This window comes from Callionymus lyra, chromosome 17 (assembly GCF_982586985.1).
Source record: "Callionymus lyra chromosome 17, fCalLyr1.hap1.1, whole genome shotgun sequence".
Lineage (NCBI taxonomy): Eukaryota > Metazoa > Chordata > Actinopteri > Syngnathiformes > Callionymidae > Callionymus > Callionymus lyra.
The window spans coordinates 4,975,399-4,996,682 of record NC_141834.1 but is presented as its reverse complement, the minus strand read 5'-3'; the positions used below and the strand labels follow the sequence as shown (position 1 = coordinate 4,996,682).

Here is a 21,284-nt window from a genome sequence, read left to right as displayed (position 1 = left end):
GCAATACCAGAGTCAAGTACTCAGACAAGTACTTGCCAATATACAACCCTAATAAACATAGAGTTTCAGTGAATATCGACAGTGGATCAGTCAGCGGGATAACTTCTTACATTCATGCTAAATTTTAAAGGATGGAAATAAAATAAGGCCTTTGGTTAAAGAAGCAGATGCTTGGATTTTTCTGTAGGAAACTACTTAACCATATGTGGCTCAAAAAAAAAATCCTAATGTTATTAATGGCCTTTGGTAAAATATAAAAAAAATAAAAAAATAAAAACGAATGCACTGCAATATTGTTTTTATTCAATACAATTTATTCAAGCTTATGCATCGCTCAGTAATTCAACCTCTTCTTGGCAGTGGTCAAGGGTCAACTTGGTCACCACACATGACAAGAATGCACTGGAAAGCTTGAGCATTTTTGTGAGACGTTCCGTCAATAGCACCTTTTCTAGAAACATTTTCAATTTTCATTTACCCTTTCAGTCTTTCAAGTGTGTTTCTTTATTGTTTATAAAAAGTTGCTTTAATTTTATTATTTTTTTTAAAGGAAAAGAAAGAGTTGCTTCATTCAAAAAATGGAAAAGAATATTAGGATTCAAAAGCCACACAGTATTAAACTGGTGGTCATAATCTTATGGCCATTATGGCACGAGCATGAGACTCTGGACCAATAAACGTTTTTTGACGTTTTATTAAACTGACCTATTTAATATTTTTCACCAGTGGGGAAGTGGTTTTGGAAAGTTATGTGAAGTCAGGAAATCGTACTCTGTGTGTGCGTTTTGTGCGTCAATGTTTGTGCATTAATCTACCCCCCCACCCCCCCCCACCATGTTGCCTAATGAGAAAGAGTTCCATCTTTAGACCCTGACAGTGTGTGGTTGTTCATATGTGTGCGGAGGTGATGTTACACAACTCCCACATGCGCACACCTCATCCATCCACCCTTCCATCTCAGCTACACCTCACATATGACACACACGTGCAGGCCCCATGGTTTCAATTAACACAGATTGGTTTTGTGTGTGTTTCAGGTGTGGTTTGAGGGAGTGTGTGTCTGAGGAAAAGGGGGAGTTATGAGAGGAGAGTGGGTGGGTTTTTTTGGGGGGGCGAAGCTGCATGGTGTGAAGTTTATGGTCTGGCCTGTGCGTTCTACTTCACAGCACGATATTGTCATCACACACTCACCATGTCGCCGTCTCACTTTCCAGCTCACGTTCACGCACAATTGCCCTCCGGCACAACACGCATGTATTTTTGTTTATTTTTATTTTCTGGATCTCATTTGGAACTTTGTCAGATATAATATACGATTTTGGGTGAACCGTACGAGTTTCGGAGTGAGCGACAGGTGAGGGAGAGACAGGAGGAGGAGAGAGAAAGAGGGGGAGGAGGCAAAGGAGGAGGGAAACTGGATGAGAAAAATGTTCCCCATTATCGGACTGGAGGAAAAGGAGGAGGAGTGCATGGATTGACCTGTGAGACCCAGGGGAAGAACCTTTATTTTTAAAACCCGATTTGAAAAATAAAATAGCCGGAGAGAGAATGAATTGTCTTCTCTAAGTAGTGAAAAAGTAGCGCCGACTTGTGCGAGCGTGTGCCACAAGTTTTAAAGGATCCGACTGGGATCAGTGGAACTGTGGAACGTACTGGTCTGTAATGGTCTGTGAGGGACTTCTGACTGACTGGATTACACCCTGAGGTAGGAGCCGCCGCACCATCAGTGTGTGTGTGACATGCACTGTTTTACTCTTCATCGCATTCAACGTGTTTTGCACAGAGAATATTTACCTCCGATATCTTTGGAAATTATAAATATATCAGTTGTGCAAAGTTAAAGTTTTGAGTCTTTTCAAAATATATTTTATAATTGTGATGGTAGATTAATTTACGTTGAAATATCAATTGTCATAATTTCGTCATAAAGGCTGTTTTAGAAATTTTGCAGGATCTTTTTTCTTTTTAACGTGACTTTATTTGTATATAAATCGTATTACGTGGAAATCTACAGTATATATACTGTATATAGAAGTATGCAAATACAATTAAAAATATTATATTATTATATTATATATTATATTATATGGATTTTTAACAAAAAAGTATGTTTAAAAAGTATTAATCATTGAGTTATTATTTATAATTATTAATAAAGAATTAATTGCATGTATTAAAGATATATTTGAAAATGTTTTGGGCACTTTGTGGTATATAATACTGTAAATAAAAAACAATAGTATAAAGAAAAATGTGTCAAATATATAATCGAAAATAAACCTCTCTAAAATAATGTGTATTTAATTAGTAAAGTGTATTTATTAATTGTTAATATTGGTCAAGAAATGTGTGTAAGTACTTCAGCAGTTAGTCAGATATTTACAGTGTTTGTGTGTGTGTGTGTGTGTGTGCGTGTGACACAATATCTATAACCGCTGCAGCAGAGTTGCGTTATTACCAGAAACACACACTGCTATTATTCCACCTTACTTTCTCTTACTCTATTTTTAAACGTCTTGCATTTTGATGTATCTTAGTAGTTATTTTATTTAACGTTACTTTTATAAACTCTTTCCTGAACTTTCTGTTCCACTTGAAAAAGAAAGAAATATCATTAGCGGCGAGAACAGAGACTCCTTTAAATAAATCATTGTTATTAGTCTTAATGACCCGGGTACCTGTATTTATCCCTCAGGGACTCCCCGGGCCGGGCCGGCTTGTGTTCCCGGCCGGTCACCCAGCCAACCAGGTCAAAGGTCTTCTTTAGAAGTGGCTCGGATGACACAAATGGGTCCTTCAGGCATCGGAGGCCACCTAAGTTTACCCAATTGTTGTTGTGGAGATCAGCTGAAGAAATACAAAGTTCTCTTGTTCGGACACTATCAAACAGTAACCAACATCAGGATGTTGATGATGATCATAACAACACGACCGGGACACAAATGTACATGAACTTTAACCTTTTGACCTGGTATTACGTAATTGAAAGGAGTGAGGTCAACGTCAACCTCATGCTACTTAATGGAGGACAGTGTGGATGTTGCGCTTGTGAATAGATGAACAATAAAATGAGAGAAATTCAAATAATAAATTAACAAGACGTTTTTTATATTCAGAAAATAAATATTAAAGTTAGAACCTTTATGTTTTTTTAGAAATATGTATAGTTTTTCAATATATGCTGGTAAACATTTTAAATGATTTACTTCAATATTTTAGACTAAAAATATTGAAGTTTTATTTATTTTTATTCAGACTGAAGATTCTTTATTTAACATTACTCACTAAAATTTGATGTATAGTAGTTCTAGCATCAGTAACATCAGTTACAATTTTAAACGATGAATTTAATAAACATTAATAGATAATCTTCAAACAATGTCATATACTTACTGTTTATTATAAAACAAAATAAATATAGTGTTCAAGCAAAGTAAACAACAAGAACATTTGTAATATTTTGAATAGTTAATTGAAAAATAAAAACGGTTTTATTACAAGAAACACACTTATAATTCATCATTTTAACATGCAAAACTATGCAATCTACATCTTTATTTATTAATGTCATGAGCAAACGGCGTTGCAGCATCATTGTAAAGGGCCTTTATTGATTGTGTTAGAAAATAGAAAATAATAATTGTTTTACTCCTGTATATATGAGTCCAGATTGATGTCAAAATGTCAAAAATTAGGTATTTTAGGGTTTATCAAATGTGTGGCTTAATTCTTATTTTCTAACCTAACCCATTATAAAAAAGGAAAATTACTATTACCAATAATTAATGCCAGAAGCCAAAACCTTAATAGAAATGCAAAGTATAAAAGCCGCATCATTAGAACATGCTGATCGAACTAGAAAACTAATAAAAAACAAAGTGACTTTTTCATTTCCTAACCTTTACTTGGAAAGTGCTGCCAATAAGTGTGTTCGGATATAAGCAGTGAGATTGAACTTATCATGTTGAATCAGTTTGTAAGTGTGTATGTGTGTGTGTGTGTTTGTGTGTGTGTGTGTTCCCTTCTCCATGTGGGTTGCTGATTCTCACGGCAATGCAGTTGATGTCGTGACTGACAGCCTTGTTAAATTTCAGCAAAGCATGAAACGTGACATGAAAGTGGCTTGGTGTGTGTGTGTGTGTCTGTGTGCGCATTTGTGTGCGCTTGCTGGGACCGCACGGTAAAGTGATCCATGCGAGGGCACTGGGTGACCTTTGAACCCTGTCTTAAACAACTAAGTGCTGCTTCTCATTCGCTCTCAGCCGCATCGTCTAATCAGAACCATAACGTAACATTGGGCCTGACACACACACACACACACACACGTACACACACACACACAAAAATACCAGGGTTTTTTGCTTGGATAAGCACTTTCTCGGTATACTTACCTGTGATTGCGATAATTTGCAAATGACTCCTCGTGATTCCTGGGTGACCATTTGTGTGTGTGTGTGTTTGAGTGCGTATTTCCATGTGTGGGTGTGTGTTTGGCAGGCCGCGCGTGCCGTCCACCTCGACAGTGTGTTGACACAGTGATTATAGGGCAGCTGGTCCACATTGGCTCTCGCTCCTCCCTGCATTTACTGTTCTAATTAGTTCCTGTTCCAAATAAGAGACAGGAATTTTAATAGAGAACCGCTGGTCTGCGTCTCGCCGCCGCATACCCTCACACGCTCACAAGACCAACCTGTCCACATGTATGTCGGGGCGAGTCCCTCTCAAAAGACGGGGGCATTGTGATTGACGCGGCCAGATGCGGGCGGCCTCCCCTGAAGTCCAGTTTTAGTGTCAAGCCGTTAAAGAGTGAAGAGAGGGCTTTGGTGACCTAACATGGCCCCGCCGTGACCTCCGAACTCAATTAGGGTTGAGGAAGGAGTCGGAGCTAAGGATGGTGCGGGGTCAGGGGGGGGGAACAAGAGAAAGTTTATATTCACCAGTAAGCACGTGTGTAACAGTGGTTCGGTCCAGGACAGGACACTACTGTTGTTGTTGTTTTTTTTAATCACTCAAATGTGGCGTCTCACGCTCTCGTCTCTCTGCAGGTGAAGAAATCACACACGGACTCTCATGTTCCAGACCCTTCTGACGCCAGGTACATTCTCTGCATGCGTGTCCACAAAGGGTTACGTTTTTATTGTGGTAGTGAAGTGTAATGAGGTCATCAGTGGCAACCTTACGCCCTCCCTCACATTCCCAACAGCTATTTTTCTTTAAAGGTGAAGGGTGTGAATGTGGGGCAGCTCGTGGCTGCAGGAGGAACCATTGTGGCTACTGGTGGACAAACACATGAAGAAGATACAAATATAAGTTCTATACTGTGACCGCACAATCTGATAGATAAACCGACACTACACAGTAAATAGTCCCTTTTATTCTATTTAACAAAACAGAAAAATAAATCAAAACACAACACAATGAAGAGAAAATAAATATTAATAATTTAACTAATTGTTATTAAGCTGATGGGTATGTTTACATCCCTCAAAAAGTTGCTTCTTCAGAAAGATTAACTCTTTAATCTCATTTATGATTGAAAAAAAACAACAATTTAATAAAGTTTCATTTAAATTTAAATGGAGGATCAAGGATCATGAACTAACTATACTCATAACATTGAACTACTATTTCAAAAAGTAAACTCTGTATCATAAATTATATAGACTTTTATTTGTACACATTATTTATTATTATTTTCCGTCTTCTCTAAACTGCAGGAGTCACATCAAAGGCGTGAAGGAGCCACATGTGGGTTACAGGCTCCCGCTTTAAAATCTTAATTTACTGCTGAGGTTTAGGGATCTCTGTTTACTAGTTTCAAACACTTGTCATTGGTGCACAATTATACTTTTATTTATATCAACTACATGATAGATATTCAAGAATATTCTCTTTGACTCTTTTGACTCTTTATGCATCTCAAGGCCTCATAAAATAGTCAAATGGATTAAAACCAATTTAAAAAAAAAAGAAGGAAGGAGGAATATTAATTTAAAAATCTTTCATTAGTTTATCAAGAAATTTTAATTGTGAACCTTTGAAAGCAACCAAATGCTATGATTATTAATTGTCTCTTAAACATGAAATTACATTAATCATTCACAGAAAAGTGCATGTCAAGTAATTATATTATTTATTCTTCATTTATAAAACCTGTGATTCACGTTTCATTGTAGAGTCGTGTTTCTACTGTTTCACTTCAAAGCTTGCTTGGTTCCCACCATTAAATTAATAATAAGCAACAATTTAGTAAGTAAGTAAGTAAGTAATTTTTATTTATAGAGCGCTTTTCCAGACCAGGGTCACAAAGCGCTTAAACAATCAAAACAATATTCAATAAAGTATATACTTTAAAGGGAAAGATAAAACTGATAACACAACACAAGTTGCTAGTTAATCTATAGGGATTTAATAAGAAGGTTATTAAAGGTAAACGCTTTCCCAGTTACATAAGGTAGGAAGCAGGGGAACACCCTGGACAGGTCGCCAGTCCATCACGGGACACTTTTAGACAGACAACCTGCCGAGTCATCAGTTGACCTCTGCATGTTTTTGAACTATGGGTGTAAACCTAAGCCAAGAAAGGACTCGAGGGTCTCAAGCTAGAATCAAAAGCTATTCCCTGTGAGCGTCCACCACTCACCAGAGATCATTTAAAAGGAAACGATATAAGCGACTACATATTTGATAAAAAAAAAGCTACACGATACACCTTCAACTGCCACATATTCTTTATCACTGTCAATCATGTCGGTCCTCGACGTCCAGACGCACAGATGCTTCACATGGATTCGCGTCTGTGCGTGATGTAAAAAGCAGCAGAGAGTTTATGAAACACCAGCTCCTGTCATCACCTCCGGAGAGGAGCAACAGAGCGAGGAGAGCGGCAGGGAAATGATTTCCAGAGAAGCTGGCGTGTCGCGAGCATTTACATGCGCCGGAGCTCTTTCGCTATTGTGATGCTGTGTGTGCAGCAAACACACGCGTCTTATCCACAATAAGACCTTGTTGACATCCAAACAGGGAAATGTGCAAGCGAGCAGAATGGATATTTTGATATAAATACATATCAAGAATAGCAGAGGACGTCATAGATCCAGATGGTTTGGAGCGTGATGAGTGACCGACAGCAGGTCGCACTTCATTTGTGTTAATAATAAAGATGACACATATTAACCCTTTTAGAAAAAAAATACTCTTTCCCCGAACTATAAAAATGAATTGGTCAAAGGGGCGCATAAGATGATTGGGCTGGTGAATCCTTTCAAAACATTTTTTAAGAGTTAAATCACAGCACTTTATATAGACCTGATGTTTTATTAGATGTTTATTTTCTAATGACTTAAACCACTTTGGACAAACTCATGGCCCAAGAAATGTTATGTGGCCCGGTGGTAGAATAGTTAGCTCAAAATAAAATATAATCAATGTTCATGTTGATATCAATTGTGAAATCAGGGCCGAAACCAGATTATCATTTTTAACAATTAGACTTCCAATAAGAGGAAAACAGATGTAAATGTAATGAAATAAATTGAGATTCCAAAAAAGAAATGACAATAATTCAATCATACTTCCTGACTGCTTAAAGATTTTGGCCCTTTGTCTCATCTAGGTTGAAACCACTGATTTTGATTTTTTTTAAAAACAGTTAAATTAAAGGTTTTTCTCTGCAAATTTTAAATTATATTAAAATATAGATTACATCTTTTCATCATTCTTAGTAAGGATTCCATTTATAAACAATTTAAAATATCATTATTTATTTGTAAATTGATTGACCAAATCTGGCTCAGATTCCATTTTTTAAGAAATGTATTCATCCCCAGACTAATCCAAAGATCCATCACAAATCACAAATGTCTACCGCACACACACAGCCAGGCATTTACACACACACACACACACACACACACACACACACACACACACACACACACACAGTAAACACCTCAGAGCTCACACAAGTCATGCATGTGGAACACATTGTGTAACGAAAGCATGTTGCACCACTGCGGGTTGTACTCGAGCCCAGAGTTACACACACACACAAACACACACACATTGTAAAAGCAGAACCGCCGACAACGTCTAGCGCCTCTGGACACATGCTCCCTGCCTCGGCTTTACGAGTGTTTGTGTGCACGGTTCCTGCGAGGATAGACAGTCCATCATCAGACGTGTCCAGTGAGGTCCAAAGCTAATATTTAGAGGAGGGGGGGATTCCCGGCTGGGACGGCACAACGCTGTCAATCTGTTTTTCATTCAAAACTCACACTTCATCTTCATCTCACCCACTCATCCCCTCCCCCCCTCCCCCCTCTAGGTGTATGGAAATGCAGGACCTGACCAGTCCTCATAACCGAGTAGGAGGTGCAGATTCTAGCAGCTCCAAGCTGGACAAGAGCAGCCTGGGCAGTCCGTCCATCACCACCAATGGAACTGGAGGTGAGAAGACGTTAGCGGTAATTGACTCTCAAGGTGAAAATGGAATCAACATACATGGCCTCGGCGTGTAGTTAACCCTACAGCTGAAAGTACTTTTTCTGTCAGGCATGTTCATGCCATTACTAATGAAAGAAACTTTAGCTCTCCTACTTGTTCAGAAATTCAATTACACTTCGAGACCAAGAAGTTGTGTTGAGTTCTTACCTCACAGTTTCTCTGTTTACATCCCACTGGGTGGAATAAAAGTCAAACATATTTGTTTAGTCAGTCTGTAAAATAATTACCCATCAAAACACATGATATTTAAGACGATACGTAGTCACTCCCAGTGATTCAACAAATGTCATAGATCTTTTGATTCAACATAAATATAAGATAAAACCTCAGTGATAACATATTTAATCAGATTTCTTTTTCAAACTATGATGAATTTTGACAATGTTTAACTTTTCATGTTTTTAACAGTCAAACGTCTTATTATTATAAACTTATTATTGTTTGATGCCACTTCTACACATAGTCGGGTTTTTAAAACATATATGTCCCTATAATTAAAAAAAAAAAATCAACATTTACATCAATTAGATGATGGGTAGATGGATGGATGGTTTGATGGATGCATAGATGGTTAGCTGGATGGATGAATACTGGTTGGATGGATGGATGGATGAATAGTTGGACGGATGAATAAATGGATGGATAGATGAATGGAAAGATGAATGGTTGGATGGAGAAATAGTTGGATGGATGAATGAATGGATGGATAAATGAATAGTTAGATATATGGATGAATGGATGGATGGATGCATAAATGGATGGATGGATGGATGATTAGTTGGATGGATAGATGAATAGTTGGATGGATGAATGATGGGATGAATAAATGGATAGATAGATGGATGGATAAATGAATGGTTAGATGGATGGATGGATGGATGGATGGATGGATGGATGGATGGATGGATGGATGGATGGATGGATGGATGGATGGATGGATGGATGGATGGATGGATGGATGGATGGATGGATGGATGGATGGATGGATGGATGGATGGATGGATGGATGGATGGATGGATGGATGGATGAATGAATGATTGATAGATAGATTAATAGTTGGTTGGATTAATAAATGGATGTATAGATGAATGGTTGGATGGAGGAATAGTTAATGGATAGATGAATAGTTGGATGGATGAATGATGGGATGAATAAATGGATGAATAGATGAATGGTTGAATAGATGGATGGATGGATGGATGGATGGATGGATGGATGGATGGATGGATGGATGGATGGATGGATGGATGGATGGATGGATGGATGGATGGATGGATGGATGGATGGATGGATGGATGGATGGATGGATGGATGGATGGATGGATGGATGGATGGATGGATGGATGGATGGATGGATGGATGGATGGATGGATGGATGGATGGATGGATGGATGGATGGATGGATGGATGGATGGATGAATTGTTGGATGGATGACAACCCATCTTAGATGCTGCTCTTGCACTGCTCCATCTCTCCAGTAGTAATGTCGACTGTGGCAGGAGTTTAAACAACTGTATAACAAATGTTGTTCGTGTATAGAGGCCAAAAACAAATATACATTTGTTCACTAAACACCTGGCTATGTTCAAACAAAGCATACGTGTTCATGTGTTATGCTGTTTGTAAAAGTCAACAGCATAGCACATGTCGGTGAAATGTCGTAACAACTTCCTGTCCAACCACTTCCTGTTGCACAACTATATAGAAAATAAAAATAGTTAGTTTCACAAAACATAGAACAGATACTGTTGCCATGTTTTGTTAAATGTTGTCATCTGACATTACTGTGATAGGTGACGTATACATTTTTATTTATATCAATTAGAAATAATCATTCACAAAAAATGTACCATTTGGTATATTTTTGTTGGCAATGTTGCACACACACACATTTACACACACTCTGGCAGAGGCACTTGAGTTAACCACCACGAAATGTGTGTAAACGCACACTCGCCTCCACTAACCACTTGGCACAGGGTGTGTGAGTCTGTGTGCGAGCGTAAAATCTCACTGGAAACTATTTCCTCGACAAGAGCATTAAAGCGTCAGTGCTGTCATAGATGTCAACACCAGTGAGCGGGACCTTCTCTTCTCTCCTTCTTCTTTTCGCCTATCTCTTCTTTTCATCGCCGATTTTTGTTCCTTCTCTCGTTCTCTGCGGCGCAAAATCATTCCTGACAAGGCGCTTTCATGTAATAAGACTTGATGTGGGAGCCTTTGTTGAAGGTTGATCCTTTGATCTGCTGCTGAATCCAATGGAAACCGCATTTAATCATAATGTCATGGAAAAAGTGAGATATGTCAATTCGATGGATCAACACACACACACTCACACACACACACGCACACTTAAATAAAAATAGCTCAAAGCAGATTAAAGCCATTCTCCGGACCATATTAGAACACATAAAATCATTTTGATGAGCTCATGGTTAATAGCTAAAGCAGGCACAGTCGGGACTTCGCTCTGACGGCCAAAACTAACGACATACTCTGAATTCTCTCGGTCTGACATCAGCTCTCTGACCTGATAGTTCTTGAAAAAAAATCATCCTTCTTCGTCAAGATCCACGATTAGTTCCATCAGCCCCCAGCAGTGCGGACATGTTACTGCGTTAATGATATCATATGTATTAATAATCTGAGAAAAGTCGGCTTTAGCACGTCTAGCAAATTGTGCTGTTAATTTGTTACAACTATTTCAACATATTGTGTTAATTTCTTTACTTTGCCGATTGAATTTTGTTATTTAGTTAATATATTGTGTTGTTTTTTTGTTAATTCCATATATTTTAATCTCAACTAAGGGTGTGTATTGTGAAGAATCCGACGATGAGATAAATATCACGATACAGGAGTGACGATACGATAAATTGCGATCAAGAATATATATGTAGTATTCCCCGAGTAGTAGTTTAAAAACAAAGTCGTAACTTCTTATATTCTTTTTATAACCAAGATATGTCCAAACATAAACTTTAAAAGCTGCTGGAGTCCAATGTATCCTCTCGTCCTCAGTCATCGCCCGAATCTGCCAGGATCTGCCGGCAGTGGGATTAAAAAAAAAAAAAGAGTGTAAATATATATTTTCATATTAATTGTAAATATTTTTTATTGTATATATTTTATTTTAAAATCATGTTATTGAAATATAAAAATCACCGGTTTAAAAATTATATTGAAAAATGTGAAAGCCAAAAGGAATATATATTAATACATTTTTAAAAAATCAATACAGTATCATAAAAAATTAATATATTAACAAATAAATAAAATCAATAAAGTATCGTAAAAATAAATATCAAGATACATCGGTGGGTCTAACACCCCTAGTCTTAACTGTTTTAATTTGGCCTTATTTTTTGTACTTTGTTATTTATATGTCTTAAAAGTCGAGTTAACAATATTGTTGATTAGTTTTAACCATAAATTAACTTAAAATGTAATGTTTTGTTTTTCAAAGATAAATGTCATGTTAACCTAAGTCACATGAATTGTATCATATTTTTGTCCACTTTAAAATAATTATTCATGCATAAAATACTTAATATCCAAGCCTGCTATTAACTCCACCTTTATATATTTGTTACTTTCTTCTTTTCTTTCTTTTTCCTCTTTTTTTTTTACATTCCTTAAAAGATTAATAAAACTCTCTCACTGGAATGCACCTTGTCACTCTCACACCTTCCCACCTTGCACCCCCTCAGGTGAAAACATGACAGTACTAAACACGGCTGATTGGCTGCTGGGCTGCAGCAGCCCGCCTCCTGCCCCGGGCTCCAAGGACTATGGTACAGAGGTGCATGCGTGTGAATCTGAGCCCCCCCAAAAAAAGGCTTGTCCCCCAAAATGTGGGGATGTGCAGTGATGATGTGTTTTTGATTTGCAGTGTGTTTGCTTTAACATGTTACGTTTGCATGGTTTTGCAGATGTGGACGTCAAAAGTGTGTTTTTTTGGTTGAGTTGTGAAAAAAAAAAGTTATTTAAATTTTTGTTAAATCAACTGGAACAATTATAGCAAGTTTGAGTTATTGTCTGTTAACATTGTTTGCATTTACAGATTATGACATGTGTCTAATATATATGTATATTTGATTACATTTGTTTTGAAAACAAACATGTAAATGTTAATTTGTATTTTTTCCATTATTTAACCCAAAATTGTTTATTTATTTGCGATTATTTGGACCTTTTGGGGACTATTTGTTGATTGAAATGAATGATAAAATTATAAAACCACATGCATATGATTCGAATGATGGTTTAGTTGAATATTAATTTGTGTTTTGTGTGTGTGTGTGTGTGTGGTCACAATCCTTTGAGTGACTGACGTGACCTCCCTGTTTTGTTTTTTTGTCTTCAAGTAAAAACCGAGCCGATGAACAGCGAGACAGTGACTACGACAGGCGACACATCTCTGGACACATACGCCGGCTCAGGTAACACACGCGTCACAGACGCACTCAAACACATACTTATTCCAGCGCCGATGTGTGTCTGAAGATAAACAACATCATCCGTTTGTGGACTCGCTGAAAGCTCTAATCCGAGGTATTGCCTGTCCTTGGGTGATATCACCGGCGGCTTTTGAAGGGATCCTGTCTTGTATTTAGGACACACGTTTGCCCGCCGCAATGTAGCACAGAGACCATGTTAATCCAGAGCACAGCAATTCAATTTCCTCAGGGGCCACATTATAAACTATGACTGGTGTAAGGGGCCGTCAAGCCAAAGATTGAAAATATGATATCATCTAAATATTAACTTAAATTAAATGATGGGGGAAAGAAAAATTCAGCAAAAGTACTATTTAAAAAAAAGAGTATTTTGAGTTAAAACAATAATAAATACAAGATCAAATTGTTAACTGTCGCTGTAATGTTCAAGGGCATCAGTTCTTATCTGATGAGGGCCCCATAAATACAGTTAAAGGGCCCATACTTTCCCAATGTTTGTTCTAGAAATAGCATAAAATCTCATTATCTTATCTTATTCAATATATATAACGCACCACGTCATGTTACTCACGAGTGGTTGAATTGACTCACTACAGATGAATCTACATGTTATGATAATAGCCTTCAAAGATATGTTCAAGATAAGCTAGGAAACAGAAATTGTAAAGAAACATAGAAAAATAGAAAAAGCTGATTAAAAATGAAAATAAACATTATTTATTATTATTATACTACTAGTGTGGCCCCTGAGGCCATTAAAATGATGGCCCCTTGTGTGATTGAGTGTGAAACCTCTGATATATATATAGATACAATTATATACAAATATAATCAGAGCCTGGGCGAATACATGTATGACTACTTGTACAGTGTTACACTGACTTAAGGATTCTCCACCTGGACAATAGTCAATGTTGTCACTGACATCTTCTCTTCTTCTTGCAGTCATCACCAGCAGTGGCTACAGCCCTCGCTCTGCTCACCAGTACTCTCCTCCGCTCTACCCCTCAAAGTCAGTATCACTCGTTCATAACCCGATGAACCTTTTCGTTTTTTTTAATTCCTGCTGACGATACATTTCCAATCCTCTCCAGGCCCTACCCCCACATCCTGTCCACACCTGCGGCCCCGCCCATGCCCACGTACGCGGGTCAGCCTCAGTTCAGCAGCATGCAGCAGTCCACCGTCTACACAGCGTACTCCCAGTCCGGACAGGCCTACGGGCTCTCAGGATATGGTGAGACGGACGGATCCACTTGATACACGTTCAATAATTCATCGTTTCATATTTTTAAAACGTGATCTTTATTTCTGATTTGTATTAATTATTTTTGTTTAAAATACCTCTTTTTTAAAATCTGCAGAATATGGATGATAATTGCAATTTTAGTAACTTTAATGTTGATAGTGTTTTACTTAAATAGATGATATAGTTTAAAAAAAAAATCAACATATTTTGTCTAAAAATAGTTTATGTATTAAGTATTATAAAACTCAATTTACTCTGGATTGTAGTGGTGGAAGTATTTATATTGAGGTGACGCTGAATGACTTTTAACTGCAGATGCTTCTGTATGAATGGTCCTAGGCTTGGGCAATTGTATTCCTGAAAGGGTCACATTAACTAGTGTAACATACCTGAGGGCCCACCGAACCAAAAGAATGGACAAAATCAGGTTTAATAAAATTAAAAAACTATAAAATTATATAAAAACCGAAGTATCTAGGAGAAAAAAGAAATATGGCAAATGTGAATTCCCTAAGGAAGTCTCCTAAGGTACTTATAAAGTAATTTATCTAATAATATTAACAATTATTATAATACAATTTTACTTAAAGGTGCCTATCACCCACTTACACTCAAGGTCACCATGTCAAAAAGTCGCAAAAGCAGCTGTAATTTGATAATGTAAAATATAAACATAAGAATGTAGAAATACTCACAAAATAAGAAAATAATGTCCTGATACCAGGATACATTCTAATTATATGTATATATATATATATATATATATATATATATATATTATAACATATATATATATATATATATAACATATATATATATATAAATTATATATAATATATATATATATCAATTAAAAGAATAAGATAACATGTAGTTACTGTCTCTGTCAGTTGTAGGTTCCAACATAATACCAATGATTCTTTTATTTCACGCTTTAAACTGCTAGCTTTTGTGTGTTTGTGTGTTATTTTATTTCATTATTTTCTTCTGTAATGACACCACAAAAAAATGTTGTTTACAACTCTAGCAATATAGTTTTTGATTCTGATTCTATTGACGGTTGACAAACAGTAAAATGAGGAACAAGCTAACAGTGCACATTTGTGTGTGTGTGTGTGTGTGTGTGTGTGTGGCCACAGATCTGGGTGTGATGCTGCCCGGCATCAAGACCGAGAGCGGCCTGGCTCAGAGTCAGTCTCCTCTCCAGACGGGCCTGAGCTACAGCCCCGGCTTCACCACACCTCAGCCTGGACAGACCGCCTACTCTCCCTATCAGATGCCAGGTCAATAACATCAACATCTCCCCGTGTCACTCCTGGAGAATAACTGACCTACATTCTTTAGCCGTTGACTAACACTATTATTTCCCTCTGATTCCTGTTGAACTGTTGTCTCCACTTTAATTCAGGTTCCAGTTTCACCCCCACGTCAGGCCTCTACGCCTCCAACAACTCAGTGAGCAGCCCAGCCAACTATACAGCCACACAGCAGGTACTACTGTCATGGGATCATTAGACATGGACCTAATAACTATACTAAGTATATGGTTAAATAGTCTGTGAACACAGGACTGAAGGGTTGTAATGATCGACGGTGCGTGTACACAGCAGTTGTTACTTAGATAAACTTTTGTTTTAACATTTAAGATGTAGTTATTAATGGTAAAACAAACACCAACTTATTTTCTCTGAAATAAAATCAGCAAAATATTTGTAGGATGACTGATTGACTGAAGAATGAACTTCCAAAAAAACTGTTAACAGTTTAATATAATGATCATTTCAAAGACAAATCTACTTAAAATGAAAAAAACAACAATCCTCAACCTTTTTGTTTCTAAATAAATTGGTCAAAATATTGTTGTTATATGTGTTGTTTGGCAAGCCAAAATGATAATACACTTGATTTACATTTCCTGTTTAAAAAATAAAAGCATTAGTTAAGTTGAGCTGGAAAGATATATCTTGTGTTGGGACACAGGAGTGGTTATTATATGTTTGTGGTCTTCCAACTGGATTAGAGAAGGTTTTAAAAGTTTTCTTCACACTTTTTGCATCATGTAGATGTTATGGATGATAATTATATAATAAGTATTTAATAACATTTGAAATTGCATAAAATTTAAGATTTAAAATAGGAGTTTTCCTGTTATTTCCATGTTGTTTCTCACACTGAAGTCAAAGATGGGGGTTCTGCAGTACCCGCACCCCAAAGTACTTTAACAGCCCGGCTCCCACACAACATCCGTCATTCGGCGTGGACTCAGACACAAAATCGAATTACGCCTCAGTTGCAGGAACAAGCGCAGGAAATAAGCCCCGAAGTTTATCATTGAGAACCAGTGGTCACAACCGGTCTTGATGTGGATATGATGGATGGTTTTGTGGCAGGGATACATAAAAAAGGGGGGATTTTAGAGTCCCAGAGTGATAGATGCAGCTGTTTATACAGAGCTGAAGACCTCTTAATGCGCCTTTGCCTTCAACTGTTTGTTTTATTGCCTTATTAATAAGATTCCACCGGTTACAAATAATTCGATAAATAACTCTGAATGAAAGTTCATTAGATCATCCAGCTTCATGACTTCAGGATTGTGAAAGCAAACAGTTCAACAACTATACTTGATAGAGAAATGTACATAGATATATTTAATTATTAATATTTCTTTTTATTTCATCATATCATTTCTTCTGCATTGTTGCAGTGGTTAACTTTTCAATTTGTACATAAATGAAGGATTGTGTAAAGTACTATATGTTTCTTACTATGAGTTAAAATAGCTGGTGTCGTTATTTAAACATTTTAAATGGTGTACACAAAGTCATTGTTACCTACATTACAATCATTTTGTTATTCTGTACATTTTAAATAATTTTTTACTAAACGTAAGATATCATTTGAAATTTTCCTTTTTAATGTGATGTAGATAAATAAGACAGGAAGTGAAATATTAACAAAGTAAAACAAATAAAAGGAGAGAAAATAAACAACAGGCAGGAAACCCTACTCTACATGCTTTAATAAGGATTTTTTCTTTCATTTTCAAGGGAAAGTTGTTCTTATAGTACAGACATGGCTTATCCATGTTTGTAAAGGTCTTTGTGACATTGACATTTTTTTCATCAATTTTTTCATCACAAAATAGTACTTTAGGTATTGAGTTATCAACCAGTCAATAATAAACATGGATTTAATAAGTGTTTCTCTGTCATTAGTTACCCGTACAATCATCAGCAGCCTTCCATGTCCAAAAGGAAAAGAAGGAACTGAAATGAATTCCATTAAAAAAGTCAATTTACCCACAAACCTCCTCAAGTTGACCTTCAAAGAATTCCCCCTTGTCCAGAAACAGTCTGGTAAATCTGCGATGCACCGACACCCAGCTGTTGTTGCTCAGCGCTGGAGTAGGATGTGTGCCAGTCGTCTCTATTTAGTTTGAGCAGGAATTAAAGCCTGAAATGAGCTGGAGAAATAAACAGAGCTCAAGCATGTAAAGCGTCTTCTTGAAGCTGCTGTTTCCACAATCATTTGGATAACGTCAGCAAAAACAAAACAAGTTTGTTTTACTCATTTTTACTGAAGTTTAAGTGCTTTTTTGTTTTGTAAACTTAAGCAAAACAAGTCTTCCTTTTAAAATAAACCCCTTTTTCAGATTTATTTCTGTTTTCTTCAACCTGGTTACAAGGCCTCCGCGCTAAGAGATTGATTTGATAACCATTTGAGTACACAAAAACATTTGAGACTCTAGAAAAAGACATTTTTGGACACTCTTTTCTTCACATCATATAAGTCAGCCTGCAGTGTTTTCTCTTATATTTTAAATCATATCTGAGAAGAACCGTAAATCGTTCCCCTCTGCAGAACTAAACCTCTGCGACTCCGGACAAATAGATGAGTAATGTAATTTATCGTAAAAGTGTGTCTTCATGTGGTGTGCGGCGGTTTATAAGCACTCCTAGAGATGGACTTGGTGACGGTTTTAAGGAGCCGACTCGTAAAAAGCGTCCGTCTCCGGTGGGTCAGTAAAAAAGCAACGACACAAGGCTTTAATTGTTTTGGAGATCTAAAGTACTGAAAATAAAAGAGAGAACACTTGTAAAAAAAACTTTTTTGAAGTCTCCTAGCTCATAACTCCTGTCGTCCTCCCGCAGGATTATCCCTCGTACGCAACTTTCGGCCAAAACCAGTACGCCCAGTATTATTCCGCCTCCACTTACGGGACATATATGACCCCCAATAGCGTGGACGGCACCGGGTCGGCCGCCGCCTATCAGCTGCAGGATCCCTCCCCTGCTATGACCGGACAGGCTGCAGACCTTCATCCAGGTCAGTATCTTCTGCATCATCTTCACACACCTGGTTGACTTTCTGGTTTGTAAACGTTACCAGTCGAAGTGAAAAGTTTGTCTGAGAGCGAGGGAACCGAAAAATAAACATCTAAACGTGTAGTAATGTTCTTGCTTCTTCTTCTCTCCGACATTGTTTCTGAGTTTGTCTTGGCCGCGGCTCAGGAAGTCTGATTAAAGGAGCTTATCATTCTTCCTGTCACTGGCACTTTCCCTCTCACCATTTCTCCAGCGCTCTCATGCGCTTTCCTGCCTCCTCACCCCTCCCTCGCTCTGATTAAGACATAACAATATGCGAGTGTACGGTCTGGTTCTGGTTACGCCGCTGCGCTGGGAGCCGGGTTTTTTTTTTTTTTTAGGAGTGTGTGTGTGCTGAATTTTTGACTTGTCCACTATCAGTTTCTGATTTATAGATCCTTGTGTCCTTTTTTCTTCTTCGACTCTCTCTGTTATTGTGAATCAAGCAGTAACGTTTGTGTAGCTGCGTGGCCAATTACCTGGACTCATGAAACCTGACGTGCACGGCTTATTAGTGCACGGCCAGAGTAATGGCCGCCGCCGACGTGAACACGTTTTTTTTGTCGGAGCACCTGCGGGAATCGAAACCCTCCAACGCCACATCATTACATTTTGTCAACATTCGGCCCTGTTTTTCCTGTGCTGTCCTCCCAGGGGACTTCGACACGGTGCAGAGCCCCTCCACGCCCATCAAAGAGCTGGACGACCGGGCCTGCCGGAGTGGGGGGTCCAAGTCCCGGGGCAGGGGGCGCAAGAACAACCCTTCACCTCCGCCTGACAGTGACCTGGAGGTATGAGGAGCCATTCAATGAAGAAGGAAAACAATCAAATATATGAAAATAGTTTTGGGAAATTTCATTCAGTTACATATTTATTTGGTCACTAGTTGATGCTACTACCACCCAGCTGACAACATGGTGATCGATTTTACGCATTTAAACATATTCTTTTTACAAAATTATTTAGACTTTTTTCTACTATTTTGTTAATTAATTGATTTTAAAAAATGAATAAACTTATTTTTTTGTTAATTTATTTTGTTTTCAGGAAAAGTACATTAAAAAAAACCTATATATTAAAAAACGATAAATAAAATAGATATAAAATATATGAAATTACATTTAATCAGATTGTATTTTTTAAGCATTATATTCTTTTTTAACAATTTAATTCAATAACTTGTATATTGAAAGGTTGTATTCGTTTTAATAGAACAATTTAATTCAGTATTTTGAATATCAAAAAGTGGAAATGAATAATGTAATTCAATTATTTTAATAGTTTCCGAATAAATGTTTCTGGAATCAACTATTGATTGGGTTTGATATTATTTTTCCAATAAGTCAAAGACAATATTTCAAAATGTAATTCAATATTGTGATGTCACTGATCTACTTATATATATATATATTATAAATTACACTTGAGGCTGAGGACATGTTTTAATGGAAGATAAAGATGAACTATTTTAAATTGAGGTAGATGATTAATTGTTGAGTTCAGTCCCCAACTTTTTTAGCTCCAGGGGTCGGTGGGATATCAGCATTATTTTCTGTGAACAGCCCAGAAATAGAAACAACAAAAATAAAATGGTATGACCTGTAAAACCAAATATTGATTGCATAAAAATACATATTTCCTTTACTCTAAACCAAGCAGGAGGTTTTATAATGAGTTTGTATTACTTTACTTATGTTTTGAGTAAACTTACTAATTTACTTTCCTTATTTGTGCGATCGTTGTCTTTCTCTGCAGCGGGTGTTTGTGTGGGATCTGGATGAAACCATCATCGTCTTCCACTCCCTCCTCACTGGCTCTTACGCACAGAAGTACGGCAAGGTAGGAGGTTCAGTTTCAGTCAGTCCACGACACAAGTGATGTTGGCTTCTACACCTTCTAGCAGTGTGTCAGTTCTATACGACAGTCATAGGTGACAGATTGTTTCCATGTGTATTATAATGAAAAAGGAAGCATTGTTCTTATCTTTACTACTATAAGTACTAAGTATTAAGTACAAACATCTGATTACTGCTAAAGGGTCATTGATTTTCAAGACCGTTTTTGGCACATACTGTAAAAAGAAGAGAAACAACTGGTAAAAATCGACACACAAACTCACTAGACACGCATGCATCAAGTATAACTATTATATATTATATATATTATATATATAACTATTTCCAAGACCATTTTGACAACGCTTGATCTTTTTAACAACGTCACTCCACAGACAACATTTATAATTTACCCCAAAAAAACACTTATATCTTCATCCTCTTTGGGGAAATTGTATTTATTATTTTACTTTTGGTTCATATGTGTTGTGATTAGGGGTGATATTTACTCTTCATTGTAATATGTTGTCATTTAATATACTTATTTTTAATTAAATAAAGTTTTTTTTTACTTTATTTGCCCTAACTATAATAATGCCAGTGTTTCAGATACGATTAGGAACAGTTATTATGTCAGCTATTATAAAGAGAATTCCAATAAGAGTCAAACTGATGTTAAAGGAAAGGATTTTTGACTTTTTTGCTCAAATATTTTGGCCTTTTGTTCGCATGAATTTGACACCTCTGCTGTATATTAACAAAAATTGGTTAAACCTATTTTCCTTCTTTGTGATTGTGTGTTTAAAGATCCTACCCGGACTCACTGTAGTGACAACATCTCTTGTGAAACCACATGTGTAAAAAAAAAA

The 21,284-nt window shown here is 37.0% G+C and overlaps 1 protein-coding gene across 5 annotated transcripts in view; it reads left to right on the top strand.

Annotated features, from left to right (window-relative positions):
• The window catches only part of eya4 (EYA transcriptional coactivator and phosphatase 4), a 54,396-nt gene that overhangs the window by 20,211 nt on the left and 12,901 nt on the right, over positions 1 to 21,284 (top strand). For 3 of the 5 annotated variants that reach the window (XR_015713609.1, XM_087812220.1, XM_087812221.1), the window contains exons 3-13: positions 5,046 to 5,095; positions 8,327 to 8,448; positions 12,218 to 12,301; positions 12,875 to 12,949; positions 13,913 to 13,979; positions 14,062 to 14,204; positions 15,356 to 15,499; positions 15,625 to 15,707; positions 18,368 to 18,542; positions 19,235 to 19,371; positions 20,336 to 20,419. Coding sequence is in view for 4 of the 5 variants with exons in the window: in XM_087812220.1 (XP_087668346.1) it covers positions 5,046 to 5,095; positions 8,327 to 8,448; positions 12,218 to 12,301; positions 12,875 to 12,949; positions 13,913 to 13,979; positions 14,062 to 14,204; positions 15,356 to 15,499; positions 15,625 to 15,707; positions 18,368 to 18,542; positions 19,235 to 19,371; positions 20,336 to 20,419 (1,164 nt within the window). In the remaining variant the exon portion in view is untranslated. Of the gene's footprint in view, positions 1 to 1,085; positions 1,706 to 5,045; positions 5,096 to 8,326; positions 8,449 to 12,217; positions 12,302 to 12,874; positions 12,950 to 13,912; positions 13,980 to 14,061; positions 14,205 to 15,355; positions 15,500 to 15,624; positions 15,708 to 18,367; positions 18,543 to 19,234; positions 19,372 to 20,335; positions 20,420 to 21,284 lie in introns of those variants that run through there. The other 2 variants (XM_087812223.1, XM_087812222.1) reach the window with 2 other exon arrangements.